At 43.4% G+C, this 24,294-nt stretch overlaps 1 protein-coding gene across 1 annotated transcript; it reads right to left on the bottom strand.

The window, feature by feature from the left end:
* Positions 1 to 660: 660 nt before the first annotated feature.
* On the bottom strand, positions 661 to 20,280 carry HUWE1 (HECT, UBA and WWE domain containing E3 ubiquitin protein ligase 1). Its single transcript, XM_068302840.1, has 19 exons — positions 20,125 to 20,280; positions 18,435 to 18,956; positions 18,123 to 18,362; positions 17,786 to 18,007; positions 17,449 to 17,720; positions 16,853 to 17,355; positions 11,365 to 16,778; positions 9,914 to 11,312; positions 8,317 to 9,879; positions 7,728 to 8,243; positions 7,241 to 7,653; positions 5,993 to 7,180; positions 5,793 to 5,928; positions 2,811 to 5,720; positions 2,557 to 2,745; positions 2,165 to 2,486; positions 1,928 to 2,093; positions 1,673 to 1,863; positions 661 to 1,601 (listed from the first exon to the last, which is right to left on the bottom strand). The coding sequence occupies exons 2-19, from the start codon at positions 18,693 to 18,695 to the stop codon at positions 1,499 to 1,501; spliced, it is 16,008 nt and encodes a 5,335-aa protein (XP_068158941.1). The 5' UTR covers positions 18,696 to 18,956; positions 20,125 to 20,280; the 3' UTR covers positions 661 to 1,498.
* Positions 20,281 to 24,294: the final 4,014 nt, after the last annotated feature.

Here is a 24,294-nt window from a genome sequence, read left to right as displayed (position 1 = left end):
TGAAAAATACCAAAAATACTAAATGTATGTCAGCTGTTTTTAGCTGTTTCACACTAACGCGTTTTTAGATCCCCCCCATCCCTAGTTCCACACTCGCTTAACAGTAGAACGGAACACTCTTTTTTGCATTTGCATTTGTTTTAACTTGTATTAAAAGCAATAATTGCGTAGACTTGATAAAAACGAGGCAAGTCAATTAAGTTAATTGCCTGAGTATTGGGCCGAGCGTTCACAGCATGTCTGGATTTATGAAGACCAGGTAAAATAAGAATTTGTCCATTGTCCAGTGAAATACACTTGCATTTTTTTAAATAAAAGGAAAAAATTGTATGAGTTTTTTCTCCGCTGAATCTGAATATAATTTCAACATCACCCTCCTTATCCTTGATACAGAAAGCGAAGCCGTGAAGATGAACTGCCATGTGATTCAACGCCCTTGCCGAAGCGTATTAACAGCAGCAGCAGTAATAGCAGTTTACCTCTACTAGCCAATAGCAGCAGCAACAATGACAACAACAATTATATAGAGCCCGTATCAGCGGCTGTGGCAGGAAATGGATCAACTGCATCAAGGGCGGATGGACATAGTCCCAATCCAGACGGAGGACCTGGACCAGTATTTGGAACCAGTTTTAATACAACTTATCGAATCGTTATCAATTTCGGTTATGTTTTTTTTTCACATTTTATTTAAATATTTTTTAAGAATTTACTCATTCACTTCATTCACTTTGAGTTACAATTTGCCCAATATCATTACATTACAAAAAAAAAAAAATGATGGCAAAGTGATGAAAGTTAAAATGCAAAATCAAGACTTAGTTTCTGTTAAAAAAATAATACATCAAGTTACATTACGCCATCATTCATTTCCGATTTACCAAAGCATAATTTATATTGTATAGCTTTCATTTGCTATGCGTTTTGCTAAGTTCATCTCTTATAATTATACGTAGTTTTCATTCATTGCAAATCTTGGAAATTATCAGTATTTTCAGTTTCCAAAACAATAAATACGTAAGATGAGTTGTAAGCCGACTAAATTTACTCGAATATGTTGTGTGTTCACATTTTATTAGGGGCGATTTTTAATTTCCATGATTTCGTTTTTTAATGTATTTTTTTTTCATCGATTCTACTTATTTTGCTTCGTGTTTTTCTTTTGACAATTTAAGAAAATATATATCGAATATATATATACATATATATATATATATATATGTAGGCGCGAAAATTAATAATTAATTCAACATTTTTGTTTTGTAATTTTTTTGGTTTGTTTTTTTTTTCTTGTTTTTTTTTGTATAATATATACTAAATATATAACTATATGTTTCGTATATGTTATGTTGCTGTTCGCTTCTGGAGTGGTTGTTGAATCAGATCTCATTATATATCAGTTTTGTTTTTTTTTTTTTCTTTGTATGATCGCACTTTATGGTTAGGAATTAATTCTGAGTTTTAAGTCTATCCTGATTTACTGACTGACTGGCTGCACTTAGGCAAAGCCAAAGCCCTCGGAGCACTCGTGTATGGCCTTTAGCAGACAGCTACGTAGTTTATCGTATGACTTGTACATGGGTAGATCCAGTTGGTTGAAGCTTAAATAGAGAATGATTTATGTTAGATTCAATCAGTTTTAGACATTTAATTCATTTATTGAAACACTTACCAGGTATGGGCACAGGGCAATCGATCCGTGGAACGATCATCGCGATGTATTTGAAACTTTTGTATGCCATTCATGCCCTCCAATGATCCAAAGCCTTGTAGCGGTACTTTAGAAGTTCCAGTGACGAATTGCAGGAATTTGGCGCGATCAGCTTGATCGAAGCTGCGTAAGGCACGCCAAAACCATTGTATCTAAGTGAGAAAGGAAGAAAAAAACATTAATTGCGTTTATTAATTTAAAGATATTACGACTTACCTGTGACGATTTCGATGTGTATTTATGATATTCGGTATTTGCCTTTAGATCTTCTATATCAATGTCTGGCAGACCCGATATTAAAAGTTCCAATTCCTGTTCATTGAATATTGATATTAAATGCTTTGGAATTATATCATAAAAGCCCTCAAGGAATGCATCCAATCTGGGAAAAACAAATAATATGGACATTAAAATATAGAATTTATTTAATATATGTATGTGCCGTGTACTTACTGCTGTCTGATGGAGCCGCTCATTTTAAGCTGGCATACCAGCTGCACATACTCAAACTTATTATCCTCGGTGACTGCAATATCACGACCATTTGGCTTGAGATCTCGTATTTGGGTTACACCAAACTCTTGAACTTCGGTGGAGAAAGTTAATTCATAGCCCAAAGTGGATATATCATTCTTCATCAGATAGTCCAGACCTTTGTAGAATTCATAGTCCTGTGATTCCATATCGGTATGCTTGACTTGTTTGCCAAGGATGTGCTTGTAGAACGACCGTGTGAAATAGCATTCCAGCAGTTTGTTATCATGCACGGCTTTGGCTAAGAAATTAAATGCAATTTTGTAGGCATTACGTCATCTGTTATCCTGTTATTATTTGTGTATTCTTACCTATGACTCGGCCAACAAACTTAAAGTAACTCAAATGATTGGGATTGGCATGACTCGATGGATTTATCATATAGGTGACGCGATCGCCCGGCGATACGCAAAACAAGGCATACATGGGATTGAAGATCTCTCGCGAAATTATCACATACCATTCGCGAAGAAGACCGCCAGCATCTTGTCCCTCCTCATCTGTGTCCAAGAGAATAATCAAATTAGATACCAAATTGAAGAGAAAATGGAAAGTATTAACTTACCCTCAAAAACAATGTAGAAGCGATTCTTCCACTCCTCGGGTCCAAGGCGATAAAGGACACGGAACGAGTCCTCAAACACGGTAACTCTTCGCACACTAACAGTATGCTCTTCCCGTCGTATGCCCTCATCCAGTCGTTCCAGTTCGGTTTGGAAGTATTTGCGTTTCACATCGAAATCTAGGATGCGTGTGTGATCCACCAGGACGGCAAACGGACCATCCGATAAGTGTGTTGGCGATTGCCGTAGAATCTGATTGAGAACTGTACGATGCTTTTCGGCGAATTGAAGAAACTTGTGACGGTCCTGGCGGAGCTGAGCCTCATGCGCTGATATCGTCACGGTGCTCTGTGAAACGTTACCGCCGCCGGTCACAGATGAGCTGGAGGCTGGTATGCTGCCAGAGGAGGTATTATCCTGCATTCGTAGGTCATCTTCGAAATTGGTAGCACCACCCGAAGAAATGCTGCCTTCATCTAGTAATGGGCTCTGCTCTGGCCGAGATCCACCAACACCACCAGCACCACTGGCATCATGGGCCGGTGTTGCTTGCGCTGGCGACATTGGCATTCGCCTCTTGGCCGCCGCATCACGATGCGAGGCATGAATAAGGAAGAATGCCTCTACTGTCGGTTGCAGTACCAGGACGGCAAATTCGTCTTTGGACTCCTCAAGAGCTACAAGGCATTCGCTTAGAGTGTGCCATAGCACATCCAGGCAAAGGATTTGACTAAGAGTCGGCTTTGCCGATGACCTAATGGTATTTGCCGCCGTGGGCATAGCACTGGATGGTGGTGGACTACTTTCATCCTCCGTTTCTGTAGCAGTTTCTGTTTGCTCTTCGATTTCGTCCTCGCCGCCGCTCGATGATAATTGCTGTTGATTCGTTTCCATGCTAGACATTCCATGTACATCCGAGCTACTGCCGCCCGAGGCACCACCATCACCCTCTATGTCGATGATGTCATCGTCTAGAAAAATGTCCGGATGGTTTATTTGGCATTCATACATATCCCGAACCTGCATGAATATTTTCAGAGTGCGCAGAAAATATGGCTGGGCGGATGAATTGGACATAAGCTTCTTCATCGACGGTAATTGCAGTTCACAGGTGGGTTTGGCATTTTTCGGTGCCGATATAATGACATGCTCCGCAGTGAAACGATCCTGCATGATGCCCTCATTGACGGTGAGATTGGGCAAGAGGGTATTAGTGGTACTGGAGCTGGCTCCTGCTGCTGCTGCTGCTACTGCCGCCTGCTGTGATGTGCTTGGCTGCTGAGTGGAGCTGCTCTGACTGTGATTGCTGTTGTAGGTTCGAATCTCATAGAGCAATGTTTGTATAGCCTGACGCACTTCCTCGGCAAGACCAAGAATGGCTGCTGTTAGGTACTGAATGAATATGGCATTCGAGGCCTGCGAACACTGAGTGAGATTAACAATCAGTTTGGCCACATTATCCAGACCTTCGGTAGTGCCACACTGATGGGTCAGCACCTCGATCACCAATTGCAACTGCGAGAAATTCTTGGCATAAATTTTACGCCGTGGCTTCTGATTGAGAAGACTAGGATTGGGAGCTCGTATAATCAAGGGAGGCAATTTGCATATATTTGTCATACTATCAGAGGCGGGATCTCCGACAGACGATGATGATGTCCCCGTGTCACCATTGGAGGATGCCAATGTGTCACCAATTTCACCACTGCCGCCGCTGCTACCTCCGCCTGCCATTTCAGCATTCATTTGCTGTTGGTTGAGCGGCACCAGTTTGGGCATCTGCTGTTCACCCGCCATTGGAGGCTGCTGCTGCTCCTCCTCTTTGGGTAATTCAGTGCTTAATAAGGCTAGCAACTTGACCAGCATGTCTGTTAGATGAGGTGATCGACAGATCACCTTGTACGGCAACATCTCCAATAACTGGCCAAACGGTGATTCACTGAACGATAGGAATTCACTCAGGTTGACCTGCCACTCCCATGCTGGCTGCGAAGTAAGTGGGAATTGGGCAACATTATTGAGACGCAATTGGGTTTGCCTATCGATGGCCAAAACGACATCCCAGAAATTCATTGAATTCGTTTGATATGCTGGTGGTGACTTATTGGCCTTGCTGCTTTTGCTGCTCCCGCTGCCACTAAAAGGCGTTGTTGTTGTTGTCGTTGTAGTGGTCGTTGTGGCTGCAGCTGCTTTAGCCGCCGCCGCTTTGGATGTCGATGGCGCCTCATCCAATGGGGCTTTTAGTATGCCACGTAAACGTTGAGCCGTAGCCTGCTGTCGGTAAAGGGAACGCAAATCCGCCTGTCCACCGCCACGATTGTAGGGCACAAAACTGGACGGATAGTGTTTGGCCAGCACAAAGAGGAGATCCAGACAGTTGCGTACAATCATCTGGGCTGCCTGCGGATTAATGCTTATGCTACGTGCATTGCCCTCATAGATGCGATTGATTAGGAATATGTTGCTCTTATAGCCAAAGGCGGCATCTACTCGCAATTTAAGCCATTCGGGCTTACTGCCCGCCTGACCGCCGGCAGAACCGAAATTTGAGTTATCCTCATTGGTCTTCTGGACAATGCTAATCAGGGCATTGATAATCCACTCTCTGGTAGGCTTATGGTGACACAGATTCCTTATAACACGATGCAAACGCATGCTGTTTACCTTCTGATCCTCAACAAAGAGAAATAGCAGCAATGTGGCCAATGAATCCGGATCCAATAATATATTCTCATCCTCCATCATTAGCAGAGCCAGCGGTTTGCCCGTATTCGGGGCATGATGATGTGCATGATGATGGACAATTGTTGTGTGCTGATGATGCTGAGGTTGGGCATTCCCACTAGCATCATACCACACGGCACTATGCCAGCGTGCCTCATCGAAGTTCTGCAGTGTGGTTTGGAAGCGTGCTGCAATGAAGGAACATATTCCATATAGCACACTGAAAAGCAGGCGAAGAAGAAAAAAAATTGCCTACTCACATAATGCATTGCTAGGCGGATGGGCATCCAATCGTGCACCATTGCGTGACTCCCAGTCCCGGCGAAGATACTGAGCTTCGGCTGCCAATTCTGGCGGCAAACTAGCTATTTGCGATTCCTCCATATCGGTAAGTATCTAAACGGATATATATCAATACTCAGATTAGAAAGCCAAATGAAATGTATGCGCCATTACTCACCGCCTGTCGCAAATTCTCGGGCAGATTTTGAAAGAACGCTGCGGTGTCGACGGGATCTTCAGGATTGGCACTTTGTGCCGCCTGACGTTGTTGCTCGATTCGCTGCTGCATTAGCACCTCGGATTGTATATTGGGCGGCAGGGCCGCCAGGAACTCGGGATTTACTTCAACGAGAGAATCGTGCGCTATCTGGATGGCATTCTGTTGGGCACGTTGACGAATGCGTTGCATGCGCAAATGCTCTTGAATAACCTCCTCGCGCATTTCACTAGGCAGAGCGGCCAGGAAAGATGGATCCACACCCTCTGGCACTTCCAAATCACCGAGAGCGGCACGCACCTCGGGACTCATATCGGTAACCAGTGGAGAATTGGTACTTGCTGCGGCACTCTCGCCGCCATTTGCTGCTGATCCTTCGGCTGCACTTGCTGCTGCTCCTGCCGATGTATCTGTTGCAGATGATGTTCGATACGAAGTTTCCGTGTCGGATTCGGCAGCAGAGGAAGATGGATCAGCAGAGGCTCTTTCACTAGGGTCTGATGTCGTCGCTGTTGTGTCTGTATTTGAACTTGTTTCGTGTAAACTTTCCGTGTCGGGTATAGATTCGTTTGTGGGTGGTGGTGGTGGTGGTGGTAGAGCTGCTGCTGCAATTTCGCTGCTTATGGTTGAAACGTTACCAGTTTCATTCCAGCCAGCTTCTTGTATTGGAGTTGGAGTTATCGCCGTTGTCTCACTGGGAAGTGGCGGTGGTGGTGGCGGAGGTGGTGGCGGCGGCGGGGGAGGTAACGGTGCTGCTGTCGCTCCTGTAGCCGCTGCTTGTCCAACTAAAGGTGGCGACGATTCCTCTTGCATAGTACCAGGTAACATTTCAACTTCCACCTCAAGCGATGCAAAAGCGGGTGGTGCAGGTGGTGGTACTGCTGATGATGGTGTTGGCGGTGCTGGCGGCATTGGTGATGATGATGTTGTTGCCCCCGTCGATGAACTGCGATTGTTTCTCATCGACGACGACGACACCGGCGTCATTGTGGAACTGACAGCCGCTGCATGAGCTTGCACGAATCTTTGCAAACGGGCAGGCAAATCACGACTGGATCGAGGATTGATAAACGATGCCCCTGAGGTCCGCGATGAGTTGCTATGCCCGCCTCCGCTTCCCATTATTGGTGCATTGCGACGTTGTAAGCTCTGTAACAGAAAACGAAGTTCGTTGATCCCTACATTTTGTAATATTCTTAATTTACTTACCGGCGGCAATTCGTCTGTCGTATTTAATCGTTGACGCGGACGCGAAGAACGTGCAGTGCCTGGCAAATGTGGAACTGGTGGGTACCTATGATGACCACCACCACTACCACTACTTGGAGGTGCAGGTGGCAGAATCGCCAATTGTTGTCGACGCTGGTCGACTAAAACATCGCTCAAATAGAAGCCACTGCCAGAACTGGAGGAGCTGCTGCTGCTTGCGGTAATCGTCGTGTTGGCGCTTGATGCGGATGCTGTCGCAGCGGCTGCTTCCTGCTCTTGGGTCAAATCGATTTCCGCATATATATTATACGGCAAAAGTTGTTGGAATAAGGCAGATCTTTGGCGTGTTCCAGTTGCTGTTGCTCCTCCTCCAACACCACCGGCGCTGCCGCTACTAATAGAGCCACTGCTAGCTGCAATGGCAAAAAATTGAGTTAAATTCACTTTTTATATATACCTATATATATTTGAATGTTTGTGTACTTACTGGTTGTCGGTGTTGCTGTATAGTCCGTGGAACTGGCATTTGTTGTTGTTGCAGTCGAACCAATACCTGCTGCTGCTGTTGTTGTTCCCTCAACTCCTAGCGCTCCTCCACCCGCACCCTCTACTGCTCCTACTCCTGCTCCTCCTATGGTACTACTGTTGTTATAGCTATTGCCACCAAAACTTGGAGGCAATAACACGGGTATAGAACTACGTCGATTAGCACCACCTGTGGTGCTGGTGGTGTTGGTCGTTGGTGCTCCTCCCGCTGCTGGCGTTGTAATGGGTATAAGTGTGGGTGTAGGTGTGGCCGTTGGCGTCGATGTAAGCGTGGCAGCGCTTGCAACAGCTGCACTTGCCACCGCTTGTCGTGTGGCCTCTTCCTGCTTGCGTTGTTGATGGACAACCTTCAGTTCCTTGATCAGATGAGGCAACAGAAAATGAGCCGCATAGAGGCAGGCATCTGTTTGACTTTCCATATCAAGAGCTTTGGCCTCCTCGAGCCACCAGTGGAGAGCTATACAAATAAACAGAGAGAAATTAGTATTCTAGAGTCAATTCTCAGAGTGTTATGTGTCATTAGGACTTACCATCCTGCGTGAAGATCTCCATTTGTGTCTCCTCTGTGGGATTTTGATGGGTGGGCATACAGACACAATACTGTTGATCCAGATAAAGTAATCTTCTGCGTACGCCATTGTTGCACAATGTCGAGGCATTGGGATGACCACTGCCATTGGCGCCAGTTCCACTAGCATTGCCATTGGTGGCATTGGCATTGACATTGCCACCACCACCTGCTCCACCACTAGCTGTTCCACCACTGGTTGGCTGCTCTTCGAGGAGATTGCTCATATTTTGATTACCACCGCCGCCGCCGCCACCTCCAGCTACATTTCGTTCAATGGCTGGGGTGCCTAGGAACGCATTTACATCGGCACCGCTACCATTGACAGATGCACTGCCTCCAGCTCCTACAGCGGGGCCAATGAAATTAAAGTCTGGTGCCATCCATGAATCCGATGAGGGACGCAGAGTCGCAGATGAGATCGAACTTCCTGCACCACTCGCTCCATTGCCAACACCGACTCCTCCTCCGCCGCCTCCGACGCCACCGACTCCTCCTGCATGTGATCCACTACCACCTCCGCCATTAACATCAATATCCAATGGCTGAGCAATAGAGCTGGTTACCCGCACACGAAAACTGCTGGGTGGAGTGGGCATCACATGTGCACTCTCCTCTCCAAGACGTCCATACAAATAGCCATCGGCAGAGGTGCCAGTAGCATCTTCATCACCATCGCCCACACCGGCTGCATCCTCATCAGCATCTCCATCTTCATCATCGACATCGTCGTCGACATCTCCATCGGGGACATTGACATTACCGCCGGATGATTCACCAGCGGATACCGTCGCATTGATGGCTGCACTTCGTCGTGGACGATTATTGGCTGATCCAGATGAGGTTAAGCTAGTTAGAGCCAAGGCCAAATCTATTTGACGCTCTTCTTCGCTAACATCTACCCCTTGGTTTCTATGCTCCTCCTCGTCGTCGTCATCCTCATCATCATCCACATCATCGTCGTCCTCATCATCGTCATCATCGTCGTCATCCTCATCGTCATCATCGTCGGCATCTACATCGGCATCGTTAGAGGCTGTCTCCGAGGATACCGGCTCATATATATGATCGAAGACTTCGATAAATTGACGTGGCCTCTCCTCATCAACATCTGTTTCACTATGCTCATCCACATCCTCATCGGGCTCATCATCATCGTCGTCATCCTCGCCATGATGACGCTCATCGTTCTCGGTTGAGGCATCTGAATCGGAGTCCGAAGTGCTAACCTCGCCCAACAATAATGCGTTCATATCTCTTGCACCGCTGGATGGGGGAGGTGGCGGTGCTGTATCGGACGACGTTGAAGCACCATCACTGCCGCCCAAGCCATTGTCATTGCCGGCATTAATAGTGGAATTCATGCCACCAACACCGACGCCTCCGCCTCCAACTTCTCCTCCCGAACCACTAACATCCAGTTCCGAACTACCACGCATGCGAGAGTCGGCGGGATTCGAGCTGCTTGCACCAGAGGAAGCATTAGGAACACTACCATTGGATTGATTATTGGCTCCGCCAAGTCCTCCCTGCAGGGCCGGTTCCAACACCGCCAGCACCACCACCTCCTCCTGCTGCTCCTCCGCTGGCGTTACTGCTGCTTCTGGAGGCCAAACGTAATCCCTCGCTTTGAAGAAAGTCATCCCACAATTGATCAAAATTCAGCACCGGCCTTACAGGGCCACCCAATCCACCAGAGCCGCCACCTGATCCGCCGACCGATCCTCCTCCATCGCCCAATGAACTACTTGCCATGGTAGAATCATGCGGCTCAGCTCCATTGCTACGCTCCTCAACAACATCAATGACAGCCGCTGTGCTGCCCACGGCGCTGCCTCCGATAATGCCCACACCACCGCCTAGGCCAACAGCATTTGAAATACCTGGTACTGGCGCCGAATCTTCCGAATCAACAGCCATGTCATCCGAATTAAAAATGAACTCAAAGGCATGTCGCCGATCCGAGAGGACATTGCGAATTATGTCCCGCAGGACATGCTCACCCCCAATAGCGTTGGTGCGATCAACCGCCGCATTGACAGCAGTGCGAGCAGCTAGACGAGGATATAAACGGCGATTAATGATGGCACTGTACGTACTGGCCAATCCAGAACCATTGCCATTCGAATTTCCGCCGGAACTGCCACCATTGACACCACTACCACTGCCATTAGAGCCACCAACACCGCCGCCGGCTCCTGCACCGCCGCCACCGAAGAGGATCCGCTTCGAGCCTAATGTTGTGGTCGATACACTGAAGCGTAGAAGAATCTCCATTGGTCTCAGTATAGCAGCAAGAGTGCTCAGCGTATTGTGATTGGACAGATCCTTGTATTGGGCCACTTTGGTCAGGTATGTCATGACACCCTGGCGAAGCAGGACACGATACATATTATTCCGGTGCATATGGACCTTGTCATACAGCATTGGTGACTCAATCAAATTGGGATACAGGCTCATTAGCACTTGCAGACGCGTATGCTTCTCGGCGGAATCCGGTTGGGCTAAAGCGCGAGCGACAGCCGCATGAAGCTCTTCGGCCACCTGAACCTGGACACCTGCCTGCTGATAGCAATCGGATAACGAGCAGACCAGTACTCTGGCCATGGTGCTTACTTCGGGGACATGATGACGCTGTGTGAGTGGCAGAAATCGATCAAGAACCACAGCCAGGAAAGTTTGTTGTGGCCCACTAATGAGGCAACTATCCGATGCCTTGTAGACATGGGAAAGCAGGACGCGGGGTACAAGGGATTGATATGCGCGTGTGGCATCCGCCAACAGTTTGAGAAGTGTAGCGCGAGATAATGTAGGTTTCACATGATTATGGGCACTGGTGGGTATATGCCAAGTGCAGCAGCATGGTTCAAACTTGTCTGTTTGTTGTTGTTGTTGTTGCTGTTGTTGGCCAGCATTAAGGGACGTCTTCTTGCCACCAGTTGAAGGCGTTGATGATTCCTAAAAAAAAACAGATATAATGATTTGCCTCTTCTTCTACACGCTTGCTTACCTCCTCTTCATTTGATGCACTTGCTTGATCCATTTGAAGCTCGGCAGTTGCAGTTGTTGTTGCCGTTTGATGATGATCAGCCTGATCAGTAGTGGTAGTAGTAGTAGCAGTCGTTGCTGCGCCTCCATAATGACAACATGGCTGCACTAAGGCCACCAATAGCTCCTTCAGTACACCCACTGATGACTGAACCAAAGGGTTATCCTTGAGATCATCTTTGGGTTGAGTTCCATTATTGCCGACATTGGTGTTCGTTGTCGTCGTCGTTGTGTTTGTTGCTCCACCAGCTGCCGCTGTCGGCTGTTGACCGAAACGGGATTTAACCATCACTCGGCTATCGTCTGCCAGGCTACTTTGGCTCGAGTTTAACAAATATTCTCCCTTTAGCATCTCCTTGGCAGCGGCAACAAATATTTGCGGATTCCTTGAGACGGCTGTCGACACTTGGGTCAGCACATAGATTAGATCACGATGCCCCACTGGGACAATGCCAGCGGCTCGCATGCCCAACACACGTTCCATGGCCTCTTGTAGAACTGGCGGTGCTTCCAAAATGTGTCGCAAGATTATAATGGCATAGGTTGGGAAGCCTGTAAAGCTGCAAGATTGCTGCAATTCCAATAGCATGCGAACACCGCCGCAACGTATAAAGATCTGCGCGTTGTCGTAGTTGCGGGTGAGTCGAGCACAAAGGCGCAAAAGCGACAGCTTGGTGTCATGATGCAGCAACTGGGATGGCTGAAGTAGCGATACAATGCTAGAGATTATGCGGCCGCAATCAAATTTACTGAGACCCACTTCCTGTTCGTTCAATAGGATTATCTGAGTGCGTTTGGGCAAGGGAGTCGGAATGGAAGAGGGATTGGCGCCAGATGCTGATGCCGCCTTTGCCGCTTTGGCAGCAGCTGCAGCGGCAGCGCTTTTCTGACGTGATTTACTGCGCGTTGTCATGGGAGGAGCAGCTGTCTCATCATGGTTTTCTCCTTGATCCTCACGACTTGGCTGAAGATTCTCCTTCTCCTTTTGCTGATCATTAAAGTTTATAAGTTGCCTTAGATGAATTATATCATCTGTTTGTGTGGTCCCTTGGCCATCGGGTGCCGTCTTTATTACACGATTCAAAACATTTTCCACCTTGTGCAAGGCCACAGGATTATGCAGATTCGAGATGGCCTCGCTTAACTTGAGGGCCGGAAAGACTGGACGATGACTGCCAGAGGCTTCACTTACTTGGGTCATGCAATTGAAATTAACCGTGCAACGTTGCCGTCCAATGTTAATGTGCAGCCATCTTTCGCCCGCCGCATAGGCGTTACGTATGAGCTCATTATTCGAATCCGAATAGGCATTCCATTTGCCAGTGGAGGCATCATACCAGCGCCACACATCGCTGCTTACAGCCCGCATATTGGATTTACGCTGCAGAATGTGGCTAATGCTATCAATGGCATCAATCAGATCCACTAGATTCTGTACCCAGCGTGGCACTGTGGAAGCTGTCCCACTTCCACCTCTTGTGGCCTGTTCGGCTTGTTCCAACATCCATTGACTCATACAGTCAAGCAATTTAACCAGTGACACCATCGCATCCTGGGCAGTGATGGCCTCCACTAGAGGCAAATGCATATCGCTGTAATTTTCCTCTAACAACAAAGTCGATGTCTTGAGGCGCACAAAGAGCCGTGTCGCTGTCATACCGGTAAGACATTCCTCCAGGCGTGTGGCCTTTGATGACGACGATGACAACGCCGCCGCCGAGGAGGTCGATGCAGGGTTGGGCTCAAAAAGTTGAAGTGTGAAGTCCACCCATTGTATGATATTCCTTACAAAATTGGTTATAAACACTTGCTTGTTCAGATGATTGTGGCGTCTGTAAAGGACAGCTATTAGATCCGCCGCACTGTTTACTGTATCCGGTATAGCCTCCATAAACTCAAATGCTCTCGAAATGGCCTCATCACAGAAACGATCAAAGACCAATGGAGGTATTAGCTTCAATAGCTTGTAGTCGTAGGATGATGTATTTGGTCCAGAGTTTTTGCCAGAACTAGTTGTTGGTAATCCTTGCTGTTGTTGTTGCTGATGTTGTTGTTGTTGCTGGTTTTGTTGTTCCATATCAATATCCATATCACCACCCGGTGCAGGATTTACAATTGCATTTGGCTGCTGCTGTTGTTGTTGTTGTTGCTGGTTGGCTGTAGACGGTGCTTGCTGTGTCAGGGCACTTGCTTCAGGATTGTTAAGAAGATAATCGGTTGCCTCCTCCAAGGAGGCATTACTCCTCAAGGCTTCGATAATGTGATAATGCATAAAGCCCATATCTGTTAACGTTTTGATGTGATCCGCATTGAGGCCATCGTCTGTGCTGCGTATATAGAGATTTTCGAATTTGATCTCCTTAAGGCGTGTATGATAACGTTCCAATAGCATTTGATGTGACTTAATTAGATGCTTTAATATTAGTATCATTGTCTCAAACATGCTTTGTCCGTAATTGGGTATGGGTCGACGACCCCAAATCCTGCGTAGCGCTTGCATTGCCAATTGATGGATATGTATTAGATAGAAAACTGGCTCAAAGGGTACTGTATCTGGCAGATAATTGAGACGCGGACTCATGGTATATGGCGAATCCAGCATGGCTCGTGGATTGACCATTTTCTCGAGCAGCAGAAGCCATGCATCGAGGAATTCTCCAGTGCCCTCGGGACAATCACGTTTATCATCCTCATGTGATTGCATTAAATCATCCATGGAAGCCCATTGATCAAATTGAAATTTGGATGAACCATTATTATCCAGCGACAAGGCCCAGTAGAACATCTCGAAGAATGCCTTTAGGCCGTTCTCGGCACAGAACTGTGAGATCATCAGGTGAAAGGCGCTGCGCTTATCATCAAATAACATGGGACCAGTGAATCCCACCGAGCAGATAAGGAAGGTCAGCTTTAGTTTGGGCACTGGTTTGGGCAATATACTCTCATGACTGAAACCATTCACCAGAATGGAGCTCAAGATGCGGGCAATCTCCCTAGCCTCGGGAGTGGGTACTTTGTTAATGTTACTAATCAGATCGTTAATACGTCGCTGTCGTGTCTGTGGTGAACCCACCGACAATTTCACCAAAGTTCCCAGCAGCTCTGCCAATGCTCGACCCAGTCGAGAACTGGCCGCTAGCAACGATTTAATATAACGGAATTGCTCCTCTGGTGTGTATTTGGTGCGAAATTCGGCGGCACGTTCCAATTTCCTTGACAATTCCGCCTCTGTAAGGGGATCCGCTGTGCCGGCTGCCGCGGACATTTGGGCAGCAATCTCATCCCAAATAAGATCTGGATGCTGAGTGGGCTCATCGGAGCATAGATTAAGCAAAATTGTGCTTTCCCACACGAGCGATATATACAATTGGACCAACTGTTGCAGCAATTGAACTCCTGTCTCGCGGTTTAGTCCCCAACGTTTCAGAAGAATGGCTCGCATTTCGTTGGAGGCATTGCGACAGAGATGTACCAGCATAACGACATAGCCATGGACAAAACTCATGTTGTGCAAAATGGGCGTATACTCGGCATTGGAAAATCCATCCTCAAGACGCTGGCAGCAGACGAGTTCCGCCAATAGGACACTGCCACCGGGAAATGTGAAATGTTTGATAAGCGGCTTCAATTGAGCCACAATATCGGCCAATTGCTTAAGGGCCACATCAAGGACTTTGGTCTCCTGCGCCTGACTTAAAATGGCCTTGCAGACATTGGCCACAGCTTGTGAAGTGGTCGAAACTGGTGAATCCACCGGCAGATTTGGCAGAGATAACAACTGTAATATTGGCTTAAGCCCTCCATGCAAAACAAATTCGCGGCAGTGATCCCCATTGGGACTATTGCTGAAAATGGCCTCAATGAATTTCATTACATTGAGAATGTAATCGATCAATGGAATGGCCTCCCGTTCCTGCGGAGGTGCCATGTTACTGCGCACTATCTGTTGTTGCTGCTGCTGCTGGGGCTGCTGTTGTTGTTGCTGCTGTTGCTGCTGCTGGGATCCAGTAGATCCAGTGCCAGAAACGGGAATTGATGACACAACATTGCCAATTGCAGCATCGGCTGATGTCGTCGGTGTTCGTCCATTATTGGCTGGTGTTGATGGATTTGTTTGCGCTTGGGCTGGTTGTTGCTGGGAGGCCGAACTCATTTCATCATCATCATCATCGTCATCGCCACTGCTATCGTTATTATCACCGGTTCCCTGTCCTGACCCGGCCACCATTACCATTGGCGATGGGGCAGATGCCACATGATGGACATGCCCACCGACACCAACACCACCGCTGCCATGGCTACTAGACATGGCCGAACCACCAGCTCCACTACCAACACCACTCTCCTTGTTGGCTCGCCAGCAAATGAAACTGGGATCGGATCCCAGTCGCACCAGCTCATTAAGCAATCTGACAATGGCCTCAGTGGCATCGGCTCTTAGATACGGATGATGTTTAATCAGATCATCCATGGCATTGCCCAAATTGGTGGCCGTATCGCCTAGCGGATCAGAGGAGCGGCGACGACGCATTGCCACCAGATAATCGGGTGAGAGTAGAACCTTAAGCACCTTATCGAAAGGATCATACGATAGGAACTCAAAAAGGCCACGCTCGTTTAGGCATAGCGCCGAGAAGACATTCGGCAATGAGCCCAGAACTTCTCGTGTGGCGGGCACATCCTTTTGAAGAAGAGCTTTCAGCATCACACTAGTTATGCCCAGATCCTGTAGCGATGACAGCAACGATGGTTCGTTGAACACATAGACAGTGACCACATCGGTGGCCAAGAGGAATAGCGATGGACCATAATATTCCGCATTAGCTATAATGTGTCGCAATGACTGGGTAAGACTGGTTTCCATTATATTGCGCATATTGCTGAAGTGGGCATGATCCTGGATGCTCTTCTTTAAGAAGTTCAACATAGATTTGAGCAAGGCGGCTCTCTGGGTGACACACGAGGGCTTTTTAGGCTGCAGGCTGCTTGGCAGCTGCGTCGAAAGCTCTGCTTTCCGTTCGGCTAAAGGACGGGCATAATAACTATTGGCGGGATATTGAATAGGCCGGCCACCACCGCCGCCATTACCACCACCAGCAACTCCAGCATTGGCACTACCAGAAGCAGTTGCAGATTCACGATTTCCGCTCGAACTCTGCATAGATGCTCCTCCAATTCCACTTGTGGTAGTTGTGCCGCTTTGGTTGCCCTGCTCCAAAAAGACGCGATAGGATCGACTTGCTTGGTTATTAACCAAATTGCCGCCGGCACCACCACTAACACCGCTGGCTCCGCTGCCAGCAGCATCCTCGTTAGAATTCTCACCGCGTGGCGAGCCACTTCCGCTTGCATTTGAAGCATTTTCTGTGGCAGCATCTAAATGCGACAAAAACAAAAAGAAAGGTTGTTAAAAAATAAAACCAATCTACAAAATAAGCGTCTAAACTCACCATCATCATCGTCAACTTGTTCAAGAGAATTATCCATTTTGTTATCATCATCTCTATCACGCAGTGTCGACTCTTTAAGCGTGATGCCAATATCAGCCAAGGCTTTGCAACAGCTTTTAATCTCCTTTTCTAAGCGATCGATGAAGACATTCAATCCATTATTCTGATGGAATCGGGCTATATCGATATTGGTGATTAGATCGATAACTCGTACAGCACGTGTCACAAATGTTATATGCTCAAGATCAACTCCAGGCCAGCTAATTACGCATAATAATGACTGCATCATGCCGCTTTTAACGAGAGCAGAACCACCCATCTCATAACTTGCTAAATGATAGAGCAGCGAGAATAGCGAAGTGGCCAAAATAAGAGGATACCTTTCAGTCAAGCCATGTGTGGTCAGATTATCAATGCAGTCGCGTACAAGTAGCGGCAATGTACCACCTTGCCGCTCCGCTCCTGTATAGTGCACAATTTTCATTAGCCTGGATCCGGCCCTGCTGCAGCAAATCATACATTATTGTAACATAGAATGGAAAAAAAGATTGGTTTAAAAGAGAACATATATTCATTCAGTCCTTTCTGTGCATTACCTGGGCACATTGGGATTGCGATCAAAATGAAGCATAGAAGTAAGAGTGCGTAAGACAGCGGCACGAATTTCCACTAAATGTACATCCTCCTTATCAATCAGTTCGCATAGCTCTTCGCCAAAGCCAGCATATAACACCTTATCTGTATTATCCTGCAGTGCATTTGAATAAATCAATATCGAGACAGCCTGTAGCCGGGCTTGAACAAATTGTAGACGTAGCTTGTAATTATTGAAGCCCGAAATGAGACGCACTCGATGGGCAATTCGCATCTGTAAAAGAACATAATTCATGAAAATCTCAAACCTTATTGACTTTGATGGTTCGTTCATCATACTTTAATTGCCTCGCTGGGCTTTGAGATCTGTCCGGCAATAGTTTTAATTACTTCGGGTGCAGCAGCCGTGTGGCATAGATCCATCATATCGGGTATCTCCAATTGGGCTGCATGCCCGTGCTCATCCACATAGTCAATGCAAAGCTGATAGAGAAATTCTAACTTCGGCTCACCGATGCAACAATCCTTTAATGAAAGGCCATAGTTGGGATCACCCCAGCGCTAAAGAAATTATATAAATATACATAATATTAACGCAAACTGTGTAAAAACAATGCTAATCTAACTCTCCAATTAAAGTAGACTGTAAATACTATTCTTAAAATCACATATTTACCTCAGCTATATTGAACAATTTTACAATTAGCAATTCCTTCTTCTCGAATGGGAGACGTGGTATAAAGTTACTTCGCTTGGAGAACATATAGAGCAAATTTAATACAGCCAACACAATGTCCATATTCTGAGAGGAGAGCAACTGCGTCAAATGCTCAATTGAATTGTACAAATGTCGCGAAAATGAATGCTCAATGAGCAATGTGGTAAAGTTCAGTACATGAAGCAATAGAGTGACATCCTACAAAGAAAAAGGTGAAAACATTAAAGCATAAAGCATATTAAAATTTAGTCATGGCTTGTTTTGACTTACCGGGAAATTCGTGTCGCATTGCAAGACAAATTCATTGCCATTGACATGACGGGCTGCCTCCTCGAGAATTTTATCAAAGCGATCCAAGATTTCAATCCAATGATACAGTTCACATTTGCCATAGATCCATACATGAACTGTATCTAAAAATTCCATGAGCTCAGCTCGTGTACGCCTTTTGGTAAGCTCATCGATTAATTCGCGGCATTCGGAAGTTAGCTCCGAGGAGCCCTTCTTCAATTTAACAGTATCCACTTTCATGGCGAATGGGGGACGGGGACGACGATGACAATGACTCCTTCTACTTCACTCTTCCTCCTCCTCCTCCACCACCACCACCACCTCCTCCGCCGCCGCTTCCTTTTTGTTCTAGTGTCGCTGCTACTGCTGCTGATGATAATGATCCTTCGTCTAGATCTTCTGTCTCCACTACTGTATGCGTGTGGGTCCTCTTTTAATATTTACCTTCTGTATCTATCGTATATTCCTTCTATTGTTTAAGCATCGATTTATGTTAATAAACTGTGGAATATTAAAATCAATAATTGGATTAGTCCTTATAATTAAATGGTAAATAAATAAATAAAATATCATACACCCAGAAAACAAAATTTTACTGAAATGGTATGGACTTTTACTTCATCTAGGCTGCTTTTCATATTTATTACTTTTGTTGCGTTTAATAGTAAAAAAGAGAGTAACGGTAACTGCAGGAGCAACACTTTGAACACTAATTGTAAGAGATAACTGCACTTGTCAGCTGTGAACGCAATTGTGAGCAAACCTTTGGCCAATTGGCAGCAAAAATGAGAGCAATACAAAAAAAAAAAAAAAAAATAAAAAGACAAGACAGATGGAGAGTGAAAGAGAGAGCCAGGCATATTATTTTCAACTAGCACCAACAGACAGAAAAATAATATATAAAAAAAAAAAAAAAAAAAAAAATCAAATATAACAATTAATAGGACCGTAATGCTTGTTTCTTACAAAATAATTTTTATTTGTCAATACAACAGAAAGTTGATGATTTGAATGCCAGAAGGCAGGATAGGTTGTTTGTTGCTGCTGCTGTTCCTTCAAAATATATACATACATACATACAAACATATATATATTTTTTTTTTTTTTTTTCTTACACCGGTGAGTCGGGAGCACTTGTAAATTTCCGTTTCGCAGTTTTTACCAATTAAAGCATAAGAAAACAAACAACATAAGAGGCAGGGGAGTTTCCGCCGTTTTTTTTTCACAAATCAGTCGCAGTATATACCAATATATATATATATGCTTTTATGTATGTACATATCTACATATATAACAATTTTGCTTCACCGAATTTTCATTATAGCCTGCAAGCAACAGCAACAACAATACACTATAAGATTCGCTCTCACTCTCTTGCTCTTTCTCTCCCTCTGCCGTCTATCTCTCTTTCACTCTCACATCTTTTCACTGCATTTTTTCTTTTCTTTGTAATATTTTTTACGGTTTTTTGTTTTAATTTCACAGTGTGATATTTACTAAACATCGAATCTAACTTTTAACAACTAATAACCTTTTTATGTTTCATTTTTTGCTTGTTTCTCAACTATGATATGTAAAAACGAAAAAAATCTACCGTAGCTACCCATTAAAAAATTAAAGAAATTTTGCTCTAATCAATCAAAGACGTGCAAACACACATAATACTCACATTAATGATAAACTGCAGCATATTGCTGCTATCATTATTATTTTGAATTTTCTTCTAAACTGTGCTAATTCGGTCTACAATTTACAATTTAACAATCTTAATCTCAGTTTTTGTGTAAAATTTATATCCACCAGAGCAGCAAACAAAGACCATCGCCTATCGATAGGTTATTTGCGTTATGCTAGAGATGGTCGATAAAATCCTAACGATAACAGGTTTACACTGCGTATAAAAAACGTTTTTTTAAAATTCACACTGAAACCAAAAACCAGAGGGCCGGGGCTAACTTCGACCGCGTCAAAGTTTGTATACCCTTGCAACTTTTTTGGTAACTCTATCCTTACCTATTAGCCATCAATGTGGAAGAACGTTTTATCTAAAAAGGCTTATGTTTGCGAAAGAATGGCCTACAATCATAGGAAATAACGAAGATATTGATCAAAGTCACTTTTTTCCACCGATCGTTCCTATGGGAGCTATATGATATAGTCACCCGATCTTTATCAAATTCGGCACAGTCATTAACATATATATTAAATTAAGAAATGTTTAATTTAAAAGCAATCGCGTTAAAAGTAACGAAGTTATTTACAAAAGTCACTGTTTTCGACCAATCGTTCCTATGGGAGCTATATGATATAGTCACCTGATCTTGATCAAATTTGGCATAGTCGCTTATAGGCGTAGTAAACTCTCTAATATTAAGTTTCACGACAATAGCTCAGAAAATAACGAAGGTATTGAGAAAGTCACTGTTCGTGACTTGGCCGTTTGAATGGGAGCTATATTATATAGTCACCCGATCTTGATCAAATTTGGCATAGTCGCTTATAGGCGTAGTAAACTCTCTAATATTAAGTTTCACGACAATAGCTCAGAAAATAACGAAGTTATTGAGAAAGTCACTGTTCGTGACTTGGCCGTTTGTATGGGAGCTATATGATATAGTCACCCGATCTTGATCAAATTTGGCATAGTCGCTTATAGGCGTAGTAAACTCTCTAATATTAAGTTTCACGACAATAGCTCAGAAAATAACGAAGGTATTGAGAAAGTCACTGTTCGTGACTTGGCCGTTTGAATGGGAGCTATATTATATAGTCACCCGATCTTGATCAAATTTGGCAAATTCGCTTATAGGCGTAGTAAACTCTCTAATATTAAGTTTCACGACAATAGCTCAGAAAATAACGAAGTTATTGAGAAAGTCACTGTTCGTGACTTGGCCGTTTGTATGGGAGCTATATGATATAGTCACCCGATCTTGATCAAATTTGGCATAGTCGCTTATAGGCGTAGTAAACTCTCTAATATTAAGTTTCACGACAATAGCTCAGAAAATAACAAAGTTATTGAGAAAGTCACTGTTCGTGACTTGGCCGTTTGTATGGGAGCTATATGATATAGTGGTCCGATCCGGCTGAATCCGAGATATACAACGCCTGCAGTATATACAAGCCTACGTGTTCATTTCAGCTCTGTAGCTCTTACGGTCTAGGAGGAGTTTGCGTTGATCCAGACGGACGGACGGACGGACGGACATGGCTAGTTGAACTCGTCTCGTCGTGCTGATCAAGAATATATATACTTTGTATGGTCGGAGATGCTTCGTTCTATGCGTTGCACACTTCTAACCAAAATTAATATACCCTTTTTGCAAGGGTATAATGATAATGCTAATCAAAATTTAATTTTATATGTTTTCTTTAATTTTTATACAAAGTTACCGATTAATGAAAATCGGACTAAAGTTTGTTAAATTTTGTCTCCAACAAGATATTTTGAAGTGGTCCTGAAATTTTATTGACTGTTCTCACACAGTGGCTAGATCGACTCAGCATCAATGCTGATCAGGAATATCCATAGTTTGTATATTTATGGGTTGGAAAAGTTTCCTACAATTTGCACCGTAAAATACCATATTCTTCAACTACTATAATTGAACCGACTAAATTAAAAAAGAAAAAGAAATATTATTTTCAACTCGATGAAGATTAGATTTATTTTATTGTATGCCATACACACACATACATACGTACATATACCATATATAAAGATGATCATCGACAATATATGGGATTTCTATCTCAAACCCAAATCAGTCCAATCTATATTCATATATAACCAACTTTTCATTTCTTTTGAAACCCATATAAACACACACACCCACACATACACAATTTTGTTGTGTTCCATTTCGTATGTATGTATGTACATATGAAGATTCCCTTTACTTTGTTTTGAGTAGTTTGAAATTTGTTTCTTGTTCTTTGTTAAACATTCAAAATGTAGAAAAATATGATTTCTAAAAAAATACAGGGTAACTTTTTGTTGTTGTTTTAATATTACTTTGTTTTGTTTTTCGCATTACATGTGTATATAAATATAATTTTATGTTTTTGTTTTTTTTGGTTTTTATTCCCATTTGTTTGGTTTTTGGTTTTTTTTTTCTTTTTTTTTTTTTTCTTTGTTGGTACAGAGGTTCAGAGACATAAAAAACAGGCGCTAGTTGAAACCTTTGGAGGGCAAACAGATACATTTTACATACAGATGAATGCATTTTACATAAACAATTTGTCGAGTTCTTGTCATTATAGATTTTTAATAGGATATACAGCATTATTAATAATTATTATATATATTTTCTTTTTATATATTTCTTGATTATTCAGACTTCAGACGTGTGTGTAGCATGTGTGTGTGTTTGGGAGGGGAGTTTTTTGGTTTAATTTTTCTTTTCCTTTTCTTGAGATGTTTTGTATACCCTGTAAACTGTACATAGGAGGCGCTTTCTACTTTGTTTTTTTAAGAATATTTTCTAAAGAACCTAAAATTTGAAACTTTTTGTTGATTTAAAGGCATGGCGGGGGAAGGAGCAATCGTCATCCAAATTGGGTTCTAATCGGTTAAGCTTATCATTCATTTGATCCAAATTCCTCTACAAATATTACAAAAATGTTTTCTGTTCTTGCAAAATCTCTTTTCATTAATAAAAATTATATTTTAAATTGATTTATTTATTAGTTTAGTTTAATAACTGAAAAGGTTTTGCTTCACATGTTGCAACATACGAACGGAAAATTGTAAACTGGAATTAAAAGCACAGAATTCCAAGGATCGAGAAATTTATTCACCTATATGGGTTCATAAATACAGTGAAATCTACGACATATCCTTGGATTCCCTTTGGGTACTTACTATAACAAAAAGTTCGTTTTTGTTATAACAAAGTTCGAAATATCGAAGTTTCACTGTATACATATGATAATATTCACATATTCGAATTGACCCTCCTAAAGAACTACTAATAATGGTGATGGGTCTTAAAATCGCTTTGACCCAGAAGCTCACTGCCTATTAGGTATGTTATTTTTGTTATCCTGCATTGTTGTTGTTATTTTTCTTTTCTTTTTTTGTTGTAATTAAATTTCTCTACAATCATCATACTCTATGAGTAACGACTATAAATAATTTTATTTATTTGTTTGTTGAAGAAAATATGATTTTAAGAGGCACTTTTTGAAATTGTCGACTAAACAATAAAACATAAAAAATCACATTTGTTTGTTTGCGTATGAATTTTTGTTCTTTTTTTTTTTTTTTTGGTAGGCGAAATAGTTTAATAATTATAATAAAAATAATATAAGTGTAATTAAAGAAAAAAAAGATAATAACATTAACAAACTGGTATTTTTAAACGTACGTAATATATGGTAGTAGTTGATTTGCTTGCGGAAATCAGGATGGGGGTTGTTGGGTTTAAGGGGGAAGGGTTGGCTTTCCATATGGATAAACACAATAAAGCTTATGTTCCTATAACAATATATCATTTTCATTAAATATTTTCTTTTCTTTTCTTTTATTTATATATATATATATATCTATATTTGTATATAGACTTTCGATTTCACTTAAAAGCAATGCGACAACTTCTCTTCTGGCGGAGCGATTGTCTTACTAATTGTCTGCCATTTTTGTTTTCTTTTTAGAAAGTGGGCTATAATAGTTAGGATGGGTAAGGGGGAGGAGGTTGGATTGTAGATTTATATGTATATATTTTCATATTGCCATATATTCTTTGATTTGTTAAAAAGCCTAAATGTATCATTTAATTATTTAATTCTCATTTGTTTCCGCTAAATAAACAAAAAAAAAAAAAAAAGGAAAATG

This window comes from Drosophila tropicalis, unplaced genomic scaffold (assembly GCF_018151085.1).
Source record: "Drosophila tropicalis isolate 14030-0801.00 unplaced genomic scaffold, ASM1815108v1 contig_158, whole genome shotgun sequence".
NCBI classification, from domain to species: Eukaryota; Metazoa; Arthropoda; class Insecta; order Diptera; family Drosophilidae; genus Drosophila; species Drosophila tropicalis.
The sequence above is the reverse complement of the archived record's forward strand: the minus strand, read 5'-3'. Positions and strand labels throughout refer to the sequence as shown.

Coding starts and splice junctions, on each gene's coding strand:
- HUWE1 (XM_068302840.1), bottom strand. CDS start 18,695: ATGAAAGTGGATACTGTTAAATTGAAGAAGGGCTCCTCGGAGCTAACT. Junction 16,779..16,852: donor ACAAGTTGACGATGATGATG/GTGAGTTTAGAC, acceptor TGTCGCATTTAG/ATGCTGCCACAGAAAATGCT. Junction 8,244..8,316: donor GGAGATCTTCACGCAGGATG/GTAAGTCCTAAT, acceptor TTATTTGTATAG/CTCTCCACTGGTGGCTCGAG.